At 40.7% G+C, this 22,151-nt stretch overlaps 1 protein-coding gene and 1 long non-coding RNA gene across 3 annotated transcripts; one reads left to right on the forward strand and one right to left on the reverse strand.

Moving 5' to 3' along the window:
- Window positions 1–6,808: 6,808 nt before the first annotated feature.
- Window positions 6,809–21,356, reverse strand: LOC123921600. 2 transcript variants are annotated; one of them, XR_006814133.1, is made up of 5 exons: window positions 20,343–21,356; window positions 19,270–19,366; window positions 18,501–18,581; window positions 18,400–18,424; window positions 6,809–7,128 (listed from the first exon to the last, which is right to left on the reverse strand). It is a non-coding gene; the product is annotated as an uncharacterized LOC123921600 (long non-coding RNA). The 2 variants fall into 2 exon arrangements; XR_006814132.1 differs by lacking the exons at window positions 6,809–7,128; window positions 18,400–18,424; window positions 18,501–18,581 and adding an exon at window positions 18,617–18,972 and having other exon boundaries at window positions 20,343–20,458.
- LOC123921597 lies at window positions 8,116–10,923 on the forward strand. Its single transcript, XM_045974205.1, has 2 exons — window positions 8,116–8,291; window positions 9,953–10,923. Exon 2 carries the CDS (start codon window positions 9,958–9,960, stop codon window positions 10,921–10,923), a length of 966 nt encoding a protein of 321 aa, XP_045830161.1. The 5' UTR covers window positions 8,116–8,291; window positions 9,953–9,957.
- Window positions 21,357–22,151: the final 795 nt, after the last annotated feature.

Consider the following 22,151-nt stretch of genomic DNA (forward strand, 5'->3'; position numbering starts at 1 on the left):
CTACCCCTTTTATTTTTTTGTTAAAATTATATCTTCTCTCTCCTATAAAAAAAATCTTCTCTCTCACAAAATGTATTACTGCACCTTTACTGCAGTATTTTCAACTGCAGGAAATCCAAACTGGTTAGATTGAACATCTTTGTGTTGTCAAAACCCAATCCCTTTTGGACTTTGAACAAACAATTTTTTCCGGTGACAATAACTCGATACCTTTATTTTGGATTTCCGCTCCCCAACAAAAACTTATGTTTAGCATTCTTTCAATGTCATCAACGGCAAAAGTTATCATGCATAAGTGTTTTTCTTATGCATGGTGCATAAGGCATGGCGCTAATCCCCTATGCGCGCACATCGTTACTTCCACGCGCTATTTCATTTTAGCCTTTGATTCTTGATCAAGCAGCCTTAGTGCTTCCACCCTCCTGATCAAGCATGAGTCGTATGATTAATCAAACAGCTCGGATCATCCCCCTGTTTTTTTTTGTTTGTTGCTGCGCTGGACCTTCTTGTGGGTTGGGCCTGTATTTTTTCATGTTACATGCACCTCTTCCGCTTACTTTAATGAATGAATATTGTTTGTTGTTAGTCTAAAAAAAAAGGAAAAACATAGGTCCCGTAGAATTCACACGAAAAATTATGTCCTCATATTAATATATGACTATAACTCATAAAATTGTAAAAAAAATAAACAACTTTACTAATATATGAGTAAAAATATAAGACCCGTGGATATATCCAAAAAAATTAGGTTCCCGTATTAATATGAATATAAACCGTAAAATTATTAAAAAAAAATAGGCAACATAATATTTTAGTCCTATTTTTTCTCCAATAATTTTGTTCCGCATAGAAAAATCTCATAAGAACGAAAGTCATATCTTTCTTGTGTGATTTGTTTATGGTTTTGTTTCTCTGACTCTTTGTAAACTTTTGTAGTCTACCTCGGTACGTCTTGTGTTTGGGGAGGTTGTCTATGTTAATATATCTCATTTTGGTTTGTTAAAAAAAATATTAGTCCTTATATCAACAACAAAAAATCTTGAAAAAAAAAACTTCTAAAAAATGTCATTTATTTTTCAACTTTGTATTTAATTTTTACTGTTTTTTTTTAACTAAATGTATCATTCGCGCGCAACTGTAGAGAATAATTCTCTTGAGGTAACGGACAATTTTTATTGTTGTTGTCTCACCTTTTTTTTTTTTACGGGAGTTTTTCAGTTTTTCTCCCACCATATTCTTGTATTAAATTTATTGAGTTGAACTACAAATTGAAAATTAACTTAATTAAATAACCATACATTTGTTGTCTTATTTGGTATAATGCACTTATGACGTTGAAATAAAGAATTTCATTGAATCTCTCCTTTTATTTGTACATGAATTTTACTCTCTTATTATAAAAAAGAAAAAAAAAATAAACACTTCACCTTTGGTTCCAAAAATATAACAAATTAATTCATATGGCTTAGTGGTAATGTAATAAGAAGTGTAACTAAAAGGTTAAGTGTTCGAATCCTACTAAGAAATGTTTTAGCATTTTTCTACTAACTTTTTTTAATAAAGACACAAAATAACCTTGAATTGATTATGTGTCAAAAAATGAAAAAGGGGCAAATTGAGAATTTCATATGTATGTTCTTTTCTTATATAGTAGATTAATTCATATGGCTTAGTGGTAATGTAATAAGAAGTGTAACTAAAAGGTTAAGTGTTCGAATCCTACTAAGAAATGTTTTAGCATTTTTCAACTAACTTTTTTTAATAAAGACACAAAATAACCCTGAATTGATTATGTGTCAAAAAATGAAAAAGGGGCAAATTGGGAATTTCATATGTATGTTCTTTTCTTATATAGTAGATATAGTAGATTTGAATCAAAAAATTAGGATTATGCAATGGAACAAAATTTATTATTACAAAATTGGGAAAACGTGCTCTTGAAGGAAAAATTATTTCAAGAAGTAATATTGGTGATCAGGTTTTCATACCTAGATTTTCTTTGACACCATCTGACGTAAGAATTTTTTTAAATTTCAAAGAGACAACTTCCTTTAATGATTTCTTTTGCGATGATTATTAATAAGAGTCAGGGACAATTTTAAAGCATGTTGGGATATATCTTCCGTCGCTAGTGTTTTCACATGGTCAACTGTATGTTGCGATTTCAAGAGTTACTTCTAGAGAAGGATTAAAAATATTGATCATCGATGATGACAGCGAAGATACGACTAGGACTTCAAATATGGTCTATAAGGAAGTCTTCCGTAATATACCTTCCTTTGTATGAATATTTATCCAAACTTATTGTCGAACTATCGTTTAATGTTACTCAAAAATTTTCATATACCTTATATTATTGCAATTATCATATCGTAATTTATAATTACATATCTTCCAGCTAATTAGACCCGTGCACCGCACGGGTCGATGTTCTAGTTTGTATTATAAAATGGTTTTATGTGTTTACTGAAACAAATATTGTGTTTTTATGGTTTTAAAAATCCTGAAAACCATTATGCTGGTTAAATGGTTTCAGATAGTTACACACTGAAACCATGTGTATTGTAAAATAGTTTTACACTAAATGGTTTAATGATTTTAAATACTAGTTATTACTGAAACCATAAGTTTGGTTTAATGATTTTGATAGTTTTCTATGCGAAACCAAAATAATTGCATAATGGTTTTGTAATCAAACAAAAAACCAATGGTTTCGTCTAATGATTTATGTTAATTGTAATAAATTAAACCATAATTACAGTACATGTTTTAGTATGTAATTTTAAATTAAAATATGACTATGGCTCTGTTTGGTAACACAAATAAGCTAGCTTATAGCTTATTATATGAGCTTATAAGCTTGTTTCAAAAAATTAGAGGTGTTTGGTAACAAGCTTTTGGTACTAGCTTATAGCTTTTTTTCAGATGCTATTTCAAGTAGCATTTGAGCTTATAGCTTATAGCTTTTTACACTTTATTCCATTTTTACCCTTTAATTTAATAACTACCCACTCTAAAAAATAAACTACCCACTATCAATTATGTAATTTTATATTTAATAACCACTTTAAAAGCTAATTTTACCAAACACTTTAATTTCAATAAGCTAGCTTTTCAGCTATCAGCTATAAGCTAGCTTTTCAGCTATCAGCTAGCTTATCAGCTATCAGCTAGCTTATAGCTTATTTTTACCAAACAGACCCTATATAATCATCCAACACAATTAATTGAAAATATATTCTTATAATACGTACTTCAAAGGAACAAAACTTATTATTTAATTGGAAATGAGGGGCGCGTTAGAAATTTGGGGATGCGCTAGAAATCTGGAGGAGGAAAAAAAAAACTGGACGTGCGCTAGAAATTTGAGGGAGGAAAAAAACTGGGGGGCTCGTAAGAAATCTAGGGGAGAAAAGGAAAAAAATTGGGGGGTGCCCTAAGCAAATTGGGGGCGCACGAGTAATTAGGTATCATATGGGGGGTGCATAGTAAATTGGGGGCGCGCGAGTAATGGGGTAGCATATGGGGGTGCATGGAGTAAATGTGGGGTGCGTTGTGTAATTTTCATTGTTTATGCATGGTGCATGAGGAAGAAGCTTATGCAACATAACCACACCCGTAATCAACAATGGATGACGGTATAAGATAGATACTCACGACATAAGATGGTATGGATTTGAACATTGATTTTATCATGATATCCTTACAAGATTTGGACAAATTTTTAGCATTTTGTGAGTTTTTTCTCTTCCAAAATTTATTAATAAAGGAAAATGTTAATTAGTACTCTGGAACACTAGTTAAGGAACATCAATATAGTAAAAATATCTTGAAACTTGTGTAGTCAAAATTGGTAAAATATTAAAAGTCATATATTTCCAATATAAAACATTTTTTATATCCTTAACTAGTGTTCGTGACTCTATTTAGCATGACCCTTTAATAAAAGTGAATGTTACTTTTGTGTTGTGCTAAAACCATTGAAGTAAGCTTATATATGTTTGTGCCAGGTTAAATGATTAAGTTTTTAGTCCCTAAAAAATTATCAAATTGTTTGTTGTCCTTATAAAAATAATTGACGTATTTTCAATCCTACAAAAAATTTATGCATGCAGTTTTAATCTATATTGTTAAACAAATGCGTATTTTTGATTTTGAGTAATTATTTTGTAGCCATGTTTAGACGTTATAAAAATTTCCTCAAAAAAACAATTAAAAATTTGATTTTTATGTGATTTTTGTCACTTTCACTTATATCTTTTAAAATTTTAAAAATTCATATTTAATCCTTTTCATTTTAAAAAATTCTAAAATTTTGTAAAGAAACACTTAGTATACTAAACATCCTAGTAAAAAAATATATTTTTTAAAAGTTTAAAGATAATTAAGCAATGTTTAAAATTATGAAAAATAGTAAGGACTAAAATTACATGTATAGAAATTTTTAGGGTTAAATAAAGTTCCTATAAATATCTCAAATTTTATTTTAATACCTATAAAAATTTTCAGCAACATTTAATCCCTCAAATATTTTCTATCACAACTTTTAATCCATACTTTTAATCAAACATGTACAACTGCTAAGAACACCGAGAACCTGACTCAACTGCTAAGAACGTGTTTTCTTAAACCCAACATAAGTCCAACCACTACAATGGTTCGCTGGAATGCACATGGTGGTATCGGGATGATTCTGAATGTTGATAGGAGTAGCATTGGCAATCCAGGTATCTCTGGCTTCGGAGGTTTGATTCGGAACTTTGACGGGGCGTGGGTGCACGGTGTTGATTCCGAGGTTCAAAAATCGTTAAAAATAATTTTCAGTCATCGAAGAGATTACTGGATTGAGTCGCGGGTCGATACGCTCTCTTTAAGACGTTTCGCGGCACTGCCCAAAATTGTGCAAGGCAGACAATCAACCACGAAGTCCCCAGGATAAAACAGCCCAGTTCTACTAATACCGATAAATACTGCACTGTATATATCGGGCAAGAATTACACCCTCAAATATGGTACTAAAACCATTGCGCTATGGTTTTAAGTCCATTCTAATATGGTACTATGACCATTCTAATATGGTACTGAGACCACTCTCTTATGGTACTTGTACCATTCTTAAATCAAAGGGATTATGATACTATGACCATTCTTAACTTGAAGGAACTATGATATTATGATCACTCTCAAAACAAATGAATACTAATAATATAATTAGTATCGCACAACACATAAAATAAACATATTCATCTCTAAACAATTAGGAACACAGTTATTATGACTCTTCCTAACTCGCATAACCAAATAGAGAAACCAATTAATAATCTATCTAATTTGTTCAGTATAATTCTAATTTATAATATCTGTCTAACTGGTTCATTCTAAGTTTTGATAAATATTGCATAATTCCATGTTAATATATAATTGATAATGCTAGTGCACTTGGTAAGATTTTATCAAAAAGAAATTGCGTGACAATCCACCATGATTATTCCACTACGCTGTTTATGGAAACTTCGTAGCATTGATCACCTGTTAATTATTATAGAAGATGGCTCAAGGCTTGATCCTGGTTGTTATGTATTCCATTTCGCTCTGATGTATAATATATTATAGGTTGTACATTATGACAGTTTATTCAAGATTTTGTCAAGATTATGTATTGCCCGGCAAATTATCTTGTAATTGTACTATGTCGTACAAAAGTTATTCTGTAATTTTAATGTTTCCCGATTCAGTTATGTATGCTCCTATTGATATTCTAGATAAATCAATATGGGGTGTTATATAGGATGTTTTGAATTGTAATGACTTGTATTTTGCTTGAATGTAATTGTATTTTGGTTGAATGTTGAATTGTAATGCTATTTTGGTTTTTTTTAATTACAAAATAAGATTTAAACTATAAAAAAAAAAACGCAGGATTTTGAAAGAAAAAAAAATTAAATAAAGTTATTATTTCACATCTGGTGACTTGGTCAGATGTAAAAGGTTCAATTTAATTAAAAAAAAAAATTGGTCAGCTGAAACACGAGAACAGAGGTAAAAGGGGGTAATTTTACATCTGGCGAATGTCAGATGTAAAAAGCGTAAACTTACTACTTCTTGTACGTCTACCTCTGACTGGGGTCAGATGTAAAATGGGGTTTTGGCCAGATATAAAAAGTATTTTCTGTACTAGTGACTTGAGTATGGTAAATATATTTAGCTTCACTAGGAACCTAAAATATACGCTAGTGAGAACTCTAATTGAATTGCACTATCCATGATATATAGGAAATTTAACAGACACAAATAGTTTCTAGAAAACTTCATTATAACCGAGAACAATATAAGTGCTAATTCAATTTCTTTTCAACCGCACAATGCATTAAGGAAGACTTAAACACAGCTTACCGAGAATAAACCTCTGCATGTTAACCAACAACTTCCTCAGCCATACACACGGAACCTTAGTCACAAGAATGTGATTGCAAAGCAAAGAGAAGGACATGGCATGTACGAGTGAGAGTGTTAATTAAAGTTTTTAATGTATGCTGCCGTCTCTCACTAGGGTTTATTTCTTAAGAGACTTATCACTTATATAGCAAAGAAAAATAACTAATGTTATATAATAGGAACACATGCTTGACCTTTTCTACTACTATTCCTATTATTATTTTTATACTCAAAATACACACTAGTATATAATACATACTAGTATGTTCTTGTACCCGATTTGGGACTCAAACATTTTTATTTTCAATTCACACATAATGTGCTCTTTGTTCCAACACACGGTTTTGCTGGAAATATAGGCTTTTCGAATATCCTTCATGCGGAATTATTGGCAGTGTACCATGGTTTAGTTTTGGCGTGGGAGCTGGACATTAAGGATTTGTGGTGCTATTCTGACTCCAAAATCGTGATTAAGCTGTTATCTAATCATGTAAATGAGTGGCACCACTATGCAGCGATTATCTATAACATAAAAGATCTTCTCACTAGAAACTGAAGGGTTAGGTTGTTGCATACTCTTCGGGAGGGGAACACTTGTGCAGATTTCTTGGCCAAGTTTGGAGCTCGCAACCCTGAAGCTTATTCTCCTATAGCTGTTCCGCCGGATGGAATGAGTCTTCTCCGAGAACATACCTGATCTTAACTGTTGATCAGAACAGGTGGAAGGCCAGCTGGAAGTCCGTTGAGCAGATGATAGGGCAGCAGGTCCGAGCAGATGGTCCACGGAGGGGGGGGTTGTACCTGCAGGTGCTCCGATGCTTAAGTCAGTAAGAGAGCAAGAGGTACTTAGAGAGAAGTTAGAGAGAGATAGAGATTGTAGTAATGAATAGTGTCTACCTTGCTCTCCCAAGAGGGAGAGTATTTATAGCCCCCAGCTCTGGGCCAAAGGTCCTCTTAGTGGGCTGGACTAGCCAAGGCCCATTAAGAGGGACTGCCAAGATATTACCCTTAGATAGTGGGTGTGGATAGCAATTTTACCCTATCTTGGTTGAGAGGTTGTGTCATGCTGACATGGAGGTGATTGGACAAGCCACGTGGACTTGAGAGGGTCTAGGTGGACTAGCATTAGTCCAGTCCAGAACAGGAGCCCCCCAAGTCGTTGCTCCTAGTCATAGGAGTGATGACTTTAGATGTGTGCCCAAATGTAGAAGAAAATCTCCTTGCAACCTCTCTTGAACAGAGTAGATGAGGAAGTTGCTCATCTAGACCTTGCTCGTAGCAAGTGTTTGCTCGAATTGATTTTTCGAGGAGGTTGGTATCTTGCTCGTAATCATGGTTACGAGGAGGTGTGTGTTGCTCGTATCTCCTACGAGGAGATATTTATGAAAGACCAAGTGGTTGCTCGTTGTTACGACGAGGAGGTAACAACGAGGAGCATATGTTGCTCGTATCTCCTACGAGGCGATATTTATACACGGGCAAATAGTTGCTCGTTGTTGAGACGAGGAGGTATCATTGAGGAGCATATGTTGCTCGCTATTCTGATGAAGAAGTTAGCACCGAGGAGGTCTTCCTTGTGAAGTGCAGCTTTTTCTTGAAGGTTTGCTCGGGTGTGATTCGAGCAGCTTTTTGTTGGGGATGTGAAAGGGTGCATTTACTGCTTTGATTTTTACGAGGGGGTGTAATGACCCTTGGATCAAGGTGTCTCTTCATTTTCCTGGCTTGTTCTATAAATATGGGAGAGTGAATTTCATTCTCACTTTTCACTCTCTCTCTTCACTTGTGATTCCTGAAAGTTTTCTCTGAAGTTCAAACGTCCTAGTCACGTCATTCTTCAGATTTCCCTCATATTCAAGGTAATTTTTCTAAATTTTACTGCTTTAGATCCATCTTTTGCTGTTCTTGCCCAGTTTTGGGCGTTTTTTACATGAAGAATGTATGAATGTATGAATGTGCCGGGCACTATATGTATTTAGAGCCGGGCACCATTTAAATTTAGAGCCGGGGAGTTAGTCCCCTTTGAAACTTTAAGTTAGATGACTAGTGACGGGGAGCCTATCTCCTCGTCTCAATTTTTAGACAGTTTGTTTGCTAGTACCGGGGAGTCTATCTCCCCGTTTGAAACTTTAGTCAATTGATTTTGTGGCCGGGGAGGATATTTCCTCCCTTTTTAACTTAGAAAATTTCTCCATGAAATTCGTTGTTTGAATCTCGTACCGGGGAGGTTATCTCCTCGTCTTTCCCTTAGGAATTAATTGTTTGAATCTCGGGCCGGGGAGCTTATCTCCCCGGCTCTATTTAAGTCACCCTCCTCGGTTATTTTTGATTTGCCATTTGAAAAGGGCTTTTGGTCGAGGGCAGCGTCCTCGTCCTATCCTGCGCCCTTTCACTTGAATTGCAGTGAAAGGGTGGATTTGTTCGTCGAATTCACTTTGTTTTTGCTGCATTTCAGGTTGTAAAAATGTCAGAAGCCGAGGAGGTCGTGGAGACGCATGTTGTGGAGAAGCATGCTCTGGTTGACTGTATAACCGATCCTGCATTGGATTGGGTTGCTCCTGAGCCCCGGGGAATAGCCTCGACGCTCAACTCTCGGGACCCAAGAGTGTTCCTGACTGTCGAGCAGGAGAGGGGGGACGGGCACCAAAATTGGTCGACCCGTATACCCGGGGAGGATGAACGGGTGTGCTCGTCCTTTGGTGGACTTGACTTCGCAATGTACGAGTTTGTTTTTAAGGAGATGGGGCTCAGGTTGCCGTTCAGCCCCTTTGCGGCCAGCGTGCTTAAAGCGTTGCAGGTGGCTCCGTCACAGCTGCATCCAAATTCTTGGTCGTTCATCATGGGGTTCGAGCACCTCTGCTCGTATAGGGATGTTCGTCCCACTCTTCCCCTTTTCTTCAGAATATTTAAAATCCAACGCAAGCCGACGAGGGATGCCGGGCAAGAACCTCGCCAGAATTGGGTTTCTCTAAAGCATCACGAGGATGTTAAACTTTTCAAGATGTTCGTGGACTCCATCAAAGACTTCAAAGGGAGGTACTTTGTGGTCCGTCCGGAATCGGAATCTGCCCGGGAGAGTTTGTTAGAATGGGCAGAAGATAGGGACGAGCAGGGTGTTGCTCGGAAGGATGACAACGGGCAACCTATACTCCGAGCAGTCCCTAAGTTCCCATTAAGTTGGTCGTATGACCATTTTCAAAAGGAACCAAAGGAGTATACTTCCGGGGACGCGGATTTGTCTCCCGAGGAGATGGCTGCTTTTGAGGATTTAAAGGCGTTTGTGGCCGGTTTTACTCCGGGCATCTGGACGACTCGTAGGGGAGTCATAATAAGAGACGAGCATGGGAAGGCGAAGGTGTCTCCCCGCTTTATAAATACTAGAACCCTCCTTAAGTGTAAGAATGCCGGGGAGGTTAGGCTGTGCTTGGGTATTGCTTCTTTTCTATTTTTAACTTAGAAAAATTTTTTGCTTTTGTATGCATTCTTCGTTTTTATTAACCTGCTCGTTGTTTATTTGCAGACGAAATGGAGAGCATTGCTGAGCGCATGTTGAAGGCCAAGCAAGATGAAAGGGCGAGCAAGGCTGCTCGGGGAAAGAAGAAGGTTGTTGCTAGAGCTTCCCAGGAAGTGAGGCCGGGGACCCCTTCCGTGCAGGTTATTGGGTCCTCGGGTGTTGGTACGGGCACCCCTACCTCAGCTCCCCGGCCTCCTCCAGCGAAGAGGACAAGAGAAGAAGATCCCCCGGTTCAGGATGCGGGCATGGGAGGATGCAGCAAGTTTCCGGTTCCTCGGTGCTTTACCGTGGACAGATTTTTTGAGAAGTATCCCCCGGAGGTCTTTGAAACTGAAAGGGCTGCCATTCTTAACCAGGAACCAGAGGCCCGTAGGGAGCAGCATGCTCGAGACATGGCTGCTATGGTGCGGATGGTCTCGAGCTCCCTTGTCCTCGGTGACGAGCGGGAGTCTTTAGTCGAGCAGCTGAACACTGCCGAGGCCCGGCACGAGCGGTCCAAAAGTCGGATCAACCAACTCAAAATTGTTGTGGAAGATCTCCGGGAGAAGCAAAAACATTGGGGTGACCAGCTGGACGAGCACCGTAAAAGGGGAGAGGATTTGGATGCTGCTCGGGCTGAAATTGAAAGGCTTAATGCTGCCATGGCGCCGGGCGAGAACGAGCACAAGGCTGCCGAGGGGTTGACCACCCGAGCAGACTTGGTCAAGGTGATTGCTCAGCTGTCTCATGATTTTGTAGAGGGCACTGAGTACGCCTTTGAGAATGCCGTGCAGCAAATCAAGTGCCTCAATCCTGACGTGGAGCTGGTGACCCGGGGAATGCATGTGAACGGGCAGGTCAAGGATGGCCAAATTGTTATCCCGGCTGGCCTGGCCGACTCTGATGAAGAGGGGGAAGATGCTGAGGGGGTGTTCGAGGAGGGTCATGAAGACGAGCAGGATGATGTGACTGAGCAGGAAGATAGGTGCGAGGAGTAGATGTCCCCGGCCTTTCTAATGTAATTTATTTTTGTCTCTTTGATTTTTGGGGCCTTTGAGCCATGGTTTGTAATTTTGGAACAAGTGGGCTTTTGTCCCCGTTTGATATTTATGACAATTCCGGGCAGGTGCCCGTTTTATTTATCTATGCTTGTTTATAACTGCTCGTCCATATCTGCTCGCATGTATGTTGCCTCCTTTTTTAACTTAGAAAATTTTACAAAATTTCGTTGTTTAAAATTTCAACCGGGGAGCCTCCCCGTCTTTTTAACTTAGAAAATTTTGGAGAAATTTCGTTGTTTTAAAATTTCAACCGGGGAGCCTCCCCGTCCAAATAACTTAGAAAATTTTTACTTGAAATTTTGTTTAAAAATTTCAACCGGGGAGCCTCCCCGTCCAAATAACTTAGAAAATTTTTACTTGAAATTTTGTTTAAAAATTTCAACCGGGGAGCTTGGTCCCAATTTTTAATTTAATAATAATTAGGGCCGGGGAACTAGTCCCCTTTTCAACTTAATGAACATTCAAGCCAGGGGGTTGGTCCCCTTTTCTCAATTTAATGAAAATTAGTTGTTTAAACTTTGAGCTGGGGAGCTTATCTCCCCAGTATTAAGGTGCTCGTCTGGAATTCGAGCAGGTTGGTGTGCTAAGTTTTGCCTGTTTATTTATGCCTGTTTTGTACAATTGTTATTCTTTTTGCATGTATGAATGCTGTGCTCGTTGTTATTTTGCTGGGGAGGTTTCCCCTGCTTGACTTTGAGCATGTTCTATTGAGGGTAGTCTCCTCTGATTTGACTTAAACAGTTTAGGGAACTGTATAAGCACTTAGAGTTGTTTCTAAGTTACGCGAATACAGGCACGCTAGTGTACCCTTTTTCGCAACCTGAACTTCCCATCGCGAGCTGGGTGCTAGGTCGTGGCACTGGTGCGAAGAGCTCGTTTCAAGAGTTATCCTCGTCTAGCAGAAGTTCTATTTCCCTTAGGTGAATTAGTTCTCCTGCCATGGTTTTAGATGAGCACGTGTGCCATGGTGCCCTCCGTTGTTTAAGGTGCTCGACTCGTTGTGTTATGAAGTGCGAGCAGCCTTTTTTGGCGTGGCAATAACTTAGCTGTAATATTGTTTCAATTTTTGAGCATTCCAAGGTCGAGGAAGTTTCTTTCCTCGAAGGTCCTCGAGATAGTATGCACCATTTTCTGTTTTGCTAATGACGCGATATGGTCCTTCCCAATTTGGGGCAAGTTTGCCATCCTGGGAGTCTGCGTTGCGTCTTAGGACGAGGCTGCCCACCTCAAATTCTCTTTTGATGACTTTGGTGTCATGCCGGGCAGCTATTTTTTGTTTCAAGGTGGCTTCCTTTAATGAAGCTCCCGTTCGAATTTCTTCGACGAGGTCCAGCTCCTCTCGAAGTGCTTCGTCATTCTGCTCCTCGTCTAGAGGTTGCTCAGTCCGACGAGATGGTTCCCCAATCTCTACGGGGATGACTGCCTCCGTTCCGTATACCATTCGGAAGGGGGTTTCTCCAGTTGTGGAGTGTGGAGTTGTTCGATAGGCCCAAAGTACGTTGTCAAGTTCTTCGACCCATTTCTTTTTGTTTTGGTCGAGCCTTCTTCGTAGTCCTCTCAGGATTACTCTGTTGGCTGCCTCAGCCTGCCCATTAGTTTGGGGGTGCTCAACTGAGGTGAAGTGCTGCTTGGTGCCCAGGGCAACGAGAAATGCTTGAAACTCTTTGTCTGTAAATTGCGTTCCGTTGTCTGTGACTACCACCTGTGGTATTCCGAATCTTGCTAGCACGTTTCTTTTGAAGAAGCGCAGGACTCTGAACGACGTTATGTCGGAGAGGGGTTCGGCTTCAACCCACTTTGTGAAGTAGTCTACCGCTACTATTAAGTAACGGTTTTGGTAAAGTCCTTTGGTGAAAGGACCAAGTAGGTCCATGCCCCACCAGGCGAAGGGCCAGGGGGAAGACAAAGATTTTAGCTCTCGAGGGGGAGCTAAGTGCATGTCCCCATGCCTTTGGCATTTGTCGCATTTTTTCACATGGTCTTTGGCGTCCTGTTGCATGGTTGGCCAATAGTACCCTGCTCTTAGAGCTTTCCTGGCAAGTGATCTACCTCCCAGGTGCTGGGCATTGATGCCCTCGTGAACTTCGCGTAGGATGTAATCTGCTGTGTCCTCGTCCGCACATTTTAGGAGGGGAATGGAGAATCCTCTCCTGTATAATTTTCCATCTAGTATGACATAAGAGCAGGCTCTTCGTCTGATTACAGCTGCTTGTTTCTGGTCGTCCGGGAGAGTTCCGTGCTTGAGGAAATTGTATACTGGAGTCATCCAGCAGTTCTTGTCGCCTATGACGTTTATGTCCATGCCCTTGGTTGGTTTTTCTATGCTTGGACGAGGGAGTATCTCTTGGATGACGGATTTGTTTCCGCCTTTCCTTTTTGTGCTTGCAAGTTTGGACAGGATATCTGCCCTTTTGTTGTGTTCGCGGGGAACATGTAGTATTTCAACAGAGTTGAACTTAGTGATTTTTTCCTTTACTAGCAGCAGGTATTCAGAGAGGTTATCATTCTTGGTTTGATATTCTCCTAGCACCTGTGAGGCTACCAACTGTGAATCTGTATAGATTTTTACCTCCTTGGCTTCCAAGTCCTCGGCCAAACGTAGTCCGGCGAGGAATGCTTCGTATTCTGCTTGATTGTTCGAAGTTGGGAAAGATAGTGCTAAGGATACCTCGATTAGCAAGCCATTCTCATTTTCAAGAATGATGCCCGCACCTGCTCCTGTAGCGCTAGATGCTCCATCCACAAAGATTGTCCACTTATCTGCTCCGTCCACTGTTGGAAAGGAGCTGGTCATCTCTGCGACGAAGTCAGCTAGGACTTGGGCTTTTAAAGCTTTTCTGCTCTCGTAACGAATGTCGAATTCAGAGAGTTCGAGGGACCATTTGAGCATCCTGCCCGCCATATCTGGTCGGCCAAGCAGGGACTTGATTGGCTGGTCTGTTCGGACCACAATAGTATGAGCCAAGAAATAGTGTCTGAGTCTCCTTGCAGCATAAACTAATGCAAGGGCTATCTTTTCAATTTGTTGGTATCTTAGTTCAGGGCCTTGTAAGGCTTTGCTAGTAAAGTATACCGGTTTCTGCCCTTCGTTTGTTTCACGAATAAGGGCTGCACTTACCGCCTCTGAAGCGACGGAAAGGTACAAGTATAGTATCTCCTCGTCACTTGGTCGTGAGAGGACTGGTGGCTCTGACAAAGCCTTTTTTAGATGCTGGAGAGCTTGCTCGCATTCATCTGTCCATTCGAAGACTGCTTCTTTCTTTAGCAGTTTGAAAAAGGGAAGTGCGTGCTGTGCTGATTTGGATACAAACCTGGAAAGCGATGTTAGCATTCCATTGAGGGTTTGTATGGACTTCTTATCATTTGGAGTGGGGAGCTCGGCGAAAGCTCTGCACTTGTCGGGATTGGCTTCGATTCCTCGTTCGGTTAGGTAAAACCCCAGGAATTTACCTGCTCGGACCCCGAAGGTGCACTTTTCTGGATTGAACCTCATGTTGTATTTTCTGGCCTGCTCGAACACCTTTCGAAGGTGCACTACATGGTCTAGTTCCTCGGGGGACTTGACGATCATGTCGTCCATGTAGACTTCAAGCATGTCTCCTATTTGTGTTTGGAAGACTTTGTTCATCATCCTCTGATACGTAGCTCCTGCGTTTTTGAGACCGAAGGGCATTACGTTGTAGTAATAGTTGCCCGACTCAGTCATGAAGGCTGTTTTTGTTCTATCTGCTACGGCCATTGGAATTTGGTTATAACCTGAATAAGCATCCATGAAAGACAATAATTTAAAGCCAGAAGAATTATCAACTAGTCTATCTATGCTAGGTAAAGGATAAGAGTCTTTAGGGCAAGCCCTGTTAAGATCGGTATAGTCGCAACACATCCTCCATTTTCCATTAGATTTTTTCACTAATACAACATTGGACAGCCAGGTTGTATACCTGGCCTCCGAGATAAAATTTGCCTCTAGGAGGTCTTTTACACATTTTTCTGCAGCCTCCGATTTCTCGGGGGACTGCCTACGCCTTCGCTGAACTACAGGAAGTACAGTGGGGTCGATGGTCAGCTGGTGACATGCGACGTTGGGGTCCAGGCCAGGCATTTCAGAAGCGTGCCATGCAAACAGATCTGCGTTTTCTTTCAGGCAGGCCTCCAGTTGCTTCCTTGCCAGCTCGGGGAGCCCAGTCCCAATCTTGATTGCCCTGCTCGGGTCTTCACCGAAGGGCATGAGCTCGAACTCTCCATCCGGCACTGGGCGACGGTGTTCCTGACTTGCCTCGTCGTCCTCTTTCTTGTCCTTTCGGAGCTTCTTTTCGTCCTTGTTCTCTTGCTTGGAGAACCTGCTGTCCAGGTCAATAGAGCTAATCTCTGGCAATGGTAGAGAAGCTGCTGCCTTGGATTTTTTTGATTCGGGGAGCTGCCCGATGTACTCGTTTCCTTTTGAGGAGGCATTGAAGACTCTTCTGGCCGCTTCAATATCTCCGTGCAAAGTTGCCACTTGCCCCTTATGAGTGTAGTACTTCATTTTGAGATGAGCAGTGGAGGGGACGGCCATTAGGTCTGCAATGGCTGGCCGGCCCAATATGCATTGATAAAGAGATGGGCAATCCACCACCAAGAACTTGACTTTGATTGTTTTTGCTGTTTCTTCGGAGCCTACGGTGACGAGCAGGTCCACGTAGCCCCAAGGTTTTGTTGTTGCCCCATTGAACCCAGAGAGATCGGATCCGAAATAGGGAGTAAGGTATGTTTCATCCAATTGCAGAGTGTTAAAAAGCTGAGAATACATGATGTCGCAAGAGCTGCCCTGGTCGACCAGTACCCTTCTGACGTCCATGTTGGCCATGTCTACTCTAATGAGCAGGGGTATCTGGGAATTAGCTGCTCCTCCGGGCAGTTCTTCCATATAGAAAGATATGGGCTTTGACTGCCCTTTTGGTTTGTCTATACTTGCACTTCTGTTGGAGGAGCCATCTAATAGCTCTTCGAATTTCCTTTTGATTGATCCCACAGTCTGCTTGTCGAACCCACCACCGGAGATCACCATTGCTTGGGCGAGAGTGTCCCATTTGTTTAATGTAGGGGCAATGTAGGTGTCATCCAGATGGTCTGGGATGAGGAAATCTTCTGGTCGGGAGATAGCCAGGGCAACTGGCTTGTGCCCTGAGCTCTCTGGTGCAGCTTCCTCTGAATTGCTGGTTTCAACAGCATCTGTCCGGGGAGCACGGTCCCGCTTCACGTATTGCTTAATCTGTCCGTTCCTTATCAGAATCTCAATAGCATCCTTCAACTGGACACAGTCATCAGTGTAGTGGCCATAACCTTTATGGTACTTGCAGAACCTGGTCTTATCCTGGCCTGGCTTGGCAGGTTGTTGTCTTGGGAATTTAATCCCTGCCTTGCTAAACTCTGCTGAATTAACTTCCTTCCAAATTTCATCCCTTGTCCTGTTAAGGGGAGTGTAATTGCTAAAAGTGCTGGGGGGTCCTCGGGTTTCCCTAGGCCTTTCGCCTCTTCCTGGTCTTTCACTTCTTGGTCTTCCTCCTCCTCTACTGGACTGCTCAGCGTTAGAACGAGGGGCAGGTTGATTGTTTCCTGCTCGTCCGTAACGGGCAGCGTCTGCAGCTTGCTGCTCTTCGTACTGGATGTATGCCTGGGACTTGAGGAGAAGGTCACTGAATGTGCGTGGTTTTTCGATTCCCACGGCTTTTGCGAAATCGCTGTTTGGTCTGAGGCCCCTCTGGAGCAAGTATTTCTTCATATCATCTGTTGTCTCAACCTGGACGGCCTCCCTGTTGAACCTTTCTATAAAGCTGCGAAGAGGTTCATTTTCTGCCTGGAAGATGGCGTCCAGGACTGCCTCGGTCTTCGGCTGCTTGCGGGAAGCAGTGAAGTGTCTACGGAACTGGTCGGATAGGTCCATCCAGGATACTATGGAACGAGGGGGTAGGCTGTGGTACCAAGCCATTCCTCCTTTTCTGAGAGTAGTTGGAAAAATCCTGCACCTGATTGCTCCGCTAACCCTTAAGAAGTTAAGGGTAGCGTTAACTGAAGCAATGTGCTCGTCTGGGTCTGTCAGTCCATCGTATACAGGGAGAGCAGGTGGCCGCTCGAATCCCTTTGGCACAGGAGCCTGGAGAATATCATGAGATAGGGGGCAGCGAGGATCCTCCTCGTCACTCTCATGGGAGTTTAGGGGAGGTGAGTCCTCACGGTCCGGAGTTGGACTTCTGGAGAATTGATTGCGGCTTACAGGTTGCGCTTGCTTGGTCATCAAACTAAGTCCTTGAGGAGAATGACGACGGGGTGGTGTTCGGTCCACCGTTTTTCCTTTCTTTGAAACAGGGGAAGATACACCCTCGCGGGGAGGGGAGACGTGGTCTCTTTTCTTGTTTGGCTGCTCAATCCGCTCAAGTGCAGGTCGTCGTTGTTTGACAACCTCTTGACGAGGAGGGGATTGAGAGACAGGAGTCCTCCTCGGGGGAGAATTGTTCCTTGAAAATCGTTGGTTTCTCTCCAAGCGATCAAGTCTGGTGTTCTGCTCGTCCAAGCGGCGATTCTGGCCTTGGAGAGCCTCAGTGGTTTGCTTCAAAGCAGCTATGAGCGAAGCAAGCTCAGCGTTGGTAACTGATGCAGCGGACAAATCTGTCTCTGCTGACTTACCCTGCTCGGACTGGGGGCGCTTCCCAGCCTGCTTCTCCGTCAGGACGCCCAGGTCGCCGTCCTCCGAAGTCCAGGAAACTTCCTGCCCGTCTCTTGGGTCAGACTCGGGGAGGGCCTGGTGGTCTGGTACGAGAGCAGGAGACAGGCGGGGAGAAACGGGAGGAGCAGCGTCCTCGATGTCATTGTTAAAATGAGTTGAACTGGCCATGACAGAAGTGTGAATGATTGGTTTTGTTCTTTGTTTACTTGGTCGGCAATAAAGAAGGGGAGAACTCAGATCCCCACAGTCGGCGCCACTGATCTTAACTGTTGATCAGAACAGGTGGAAGGCCAGCTGGAAGTCCGTTGAGCAGATGATAGGGCAGCAGGTCCGAGCAGATGGTCCACGGAGGGGGGGGTTGTACCTGCAGGTGCTCCGATGCTTAAGTCAGTAAGAGAGCAAGAGGTACTTAGAGAGAAGTTAGAGAGAGATAGAGATTGTAGTAATGAATAGTGTCTACCTTGCTCTCCCAAGAGGGAGAGTATTTATAGCCCCCAGCTCTGGGCCAAAGGTCCTCTTAGTGGGCTGGACTAGCCAAGGCCCATTAAGAGGGACTGCCAAGATATTACCCTTAGATAGTGGGTGTGGATAGCAATTTTACCCTATCTTGGTTGAGAGGTTGTGTCATGCTGACATGGAGGTGATTGGACAAGCCACGTGGACTTGAGAGGGTCTAGGTGGACTAGCATTAGTCCAGTCCAGAACAATACCAACCAAGTTCTGTGAGATTTTCACCTGCGTAATGAGCTCGGTGGTTAGTTTGCGGAATTAAAGATGAAAGAAGAAGAGAGAGAAGTTACCGAGCGTGTACCGGAAGTAGGTTGCGGTTGATCGGTGCCATTTTCAGAATTCATTGATTTATTGGAACGGTTTCTGAGTTTGTTTGTGGTTTCTACAATGGCAACACAAATGAGGTTATGGTACAAACGAAAGACCGTAGTAGTTTCTAGAGAGAGCATAAAATTTGAGTTGGGAAATAAAAGGAAAAATAGTTTTTTTATACGCATAAATAATAATCCATGTTATATTAAAAAATTATGAATTTTTATTTACTCCTATAGTTGACTTTGAATTAGGATAAAATTCATCCCTAGCAAATCTAGCAAGTAAATTTGATTTCCCAACAGCTGAATCACCGATTAAAACAATTTTAAATAGGTAATCCTCAGTATTCTCTTCTTCATTAAAAGCCATCTGTGAGTCCCAAGGGTTGCCAGTGCGTAGATACAAATCAACAATAAAAACTCATAATGGATTCTGGCTCTCCAATACTAGAATGTCACCTAAGATGTGAACAAGGATCAGAAACAAAGGAACAAAAGCTAAGAACGAAATCTGGAAAACAAAACAGGTAAATTAGCTATGAAGCACAGACACTCATCAGATTAGCCATGTCCTGGTGTCGGACGCGCGTTGGTGTCAGACACCGACACTGACACTTATGATTACACTAAATTATGTCATTTTCTCAAATTATTATCGGTGTCGACGTGTCAGTGTCCATGTTTGTGTCTTTTCTTCGTAGTAAATTAGTGACATTGTATTTCCATTAAAAATCTTAAGATATATATGATATATACCTTATGAAGCAACAGTTGACTGTTTCTAGTGCACAGAACTGCATCCACCATCAAAATTCAGACTTCAGTCCGAATGAACGAAAATTTTGTAGGGTACCTAAAAGCATCAGTTTTCAATATACAACCTTAGTTAATTGAAGTATTATAAGCAGAAGGGAAAGAGGAATAGAAGAAGCATTTGCAAAGGTGCTGTTTATTCTATGAGTTTTATTAAAGCTAGTGTGCATTCCTGATGGCAAAATAATTCCATATAATTTTCCATATTGTTTCTGGAGAAAAAGGAATGATGTGCTAGTGAGAATCAACTCAAAGATAATTCTGCCATGAAAATACATTTCTATAAATTGTTACAATTGTCACCAATAAACTACAGATCTAGCAACATGACTAACAAGCGGATAGAGGATGACTAAGCTTACAATATCAAAATCATAGACAAAATTATCCCTTAATGCCAAAATGTGACTCACCTGATGACAATTGAACTGTACCATAATTTATGACAGGTGAATGAAACCAAAATTTAGTGCCCTTTTTGAATTATTTGTGATGAAAAATATATATCATATTATGGATGAGAAAGATACGATTACTTTCAGTGTTACCATTTTCTCCTTGTCATACGGATAACACCATAACATGTTACAGGATGACTTAGTAGCACCTATGGGTTCCTTGTGTGTCTTTCCACATTGGAGTTGGCATATGGGAAGGAAAAAAGGGGAACAAAGGCGAAAAGGTTTGATCAAAATATTTTTAAAAAGAAGCATATATTGATATGTATTCTCCTAGCATAACAAAGACAAAAGTATCGAATACTAAACTTGTTGATGAGATTTATGCATGAATAAATTGTCCAGAGTAAGGTGACCACTGAAAAATATTTGTTGGAAAACACAACTGTGACTTGTGAGTTTTATAATTCTTGAGGTGAATTTCTAAAGGGTGCTAAATCATTTGTGACAGTTATTTTTATAGATCTCTAAAGGGTGCAACAATATTTGTTGACGAACACAGCTGTGACTTGTGAGTTATAAAGTTCTGCAGGCAGTACAATCAAAATATGTAAATACCTTAAACAACTTCTCTCCTTGTTCCCTCGGTCCCTTGAACTCCAACTTTACGCTTCTACTCAGTCTTTATAATATCAAACCCTGTTAATATGTAAAATGTATCGAATCATTATTGCCAATAAATAAAAAAGGGTAAAATTTTAAGCATTAAATATGAAGTATCAAGTAGACCCATATATATAACCAAATGCAAGATGATATCAAGATTCAACGAAGATGATTTCTATGTTATCAGTAATCCATGTAGCTAACATAAATTGTGTCATGAGCCAAATAGCACAAAAGTTTACGATACTGGTGTAAAGCACCTCAAACGGTTTTCTTTCCGGCAAATCCCTGGACACGAAATCCCTTTGGGCTTGAAATTGGACAAGAAAGAGATCTTTGATCCTCATAATAAAATTTAGCTCAACAGACTAAAAAGGATGTAGCAACCTTTAACATCAAATAGCCAAATAACCTTAGGACGGCGGCATAGTTACGGAAGATATTATCAGAATCAAGAACAAGAAAATTACATGTCCAGCAAAACAAACGCACATTACGACTATAGCAATAGGAAGTCTTTCTTCTCATTAAGGTCAGCTATGTGGATCAAATGACACTAGTATCTTATTACAATCATATCCAAAAATAGACCATTTAAATCCAAACCTCTTTTAATGGTTTGGCTAATGTGATCTCCCTCTACCTCAAATTATCGAACTATCCTCTATCTTGTCTACTCTCCTAACTGAAGCTTCTATATGCCTTCTCGGTACATGATCAAACAACCTAAGACAAGACTTTACCATGTTTTCCACAACGGATGCTACCCCAACTTACTCGTTAATGCTTTCATTTCTAATCCTACATTGCCTCGTGTGACCAATCATTCATCATAATGTTCTATCTCTACAACACTTAGCATACGCTGTTGTTGACATTTTATTGCGAATATTCAGTCCAATATAACATTGCAAATTTTGCATCTGAACCTGAATGTCTGTTTGGCCCAACTTTTTTTTTTTTACTTTTTTTCTTCTCCTTAAAAGTAGTAAAGAGGTAAAAAATTGTGTTTGACCAAACTTCTCCTTATTTTCTACTTCTTCACTTTATTTCTCTAATTCTAAGGAGAAATAGGGTCATATACAATTTTCTACTTCTCTATTTCTTTTAAGGAGAAGTAGAAAAGTAGAAAATAAGTATGGCCAAATGGGGCCTGATACTTTCTATCCAATGTTATCGATGGTGGACTATGGAAGAGATCCAACATATGGCTCCGTGGCACTTTCATGGTTTACAAAATAGCCATATCGGTTTTCCAAAAATCTGTCACCAATATCTGCCATGGTCAATATTTGACAACACTGTTTCTGTCACAAGTTACACTAGATGCATTCATTCATCTCATGATCGTATATACTCTACTTGAATCCCATAGTAAATATCATTAACTATCTCCTCGTCATTTTGTACAATGGACACAAGATACCTAAATTGTCAGTATTATGTTGGGAGTGCGGATCGCACTCTCAACCTCCTTATCACTCCACTCTTTAACTCATCACCCCACTCACTAAGCTAACCTTATATCCCCAAATTGTCGGACTTACAGTATGGTTTTCACCTCTAAGCTATAATCAGTGCTCTTTCTACTGAAATTGTCTCCATCCAGAGCACATATACATAACAACACACACAAAAAAACGGTTTGTTTGGCAGAATAAGGAAGTATGCAATGCTGCATAAGTATAGGTACAGGTACGAGTATGAAATACGGCAAATTTTAAAGAAACGAGTACATTAATTTAAAATATAAAAAAATGA

The sequence above is a fragment of the Trifolium pratense genome, linkage group LG1 (assembly GCF_020283565.1).
Source record: "Trifolium pratense cultivar HEN17-A07 linkage group LG1, ARS_RC_1.1, whole genome shotgun sequence".
Taxonomy (NCBI): Eukaryota; Viridiplantae; Streptophyta; class Magnoliopsida; order Fabales; family Fabaceae; genus Trifolium; species Trifolium pratense.

Coding starts and splice junctions, on each gene's coding strand:
- LOC123921597 (XM_045974205.1), top strand. CDS start 9,958: ATGGAGAGCATTGCTGAGCGCATGTTGAAGGCCAAGCAAGATGAAAGG.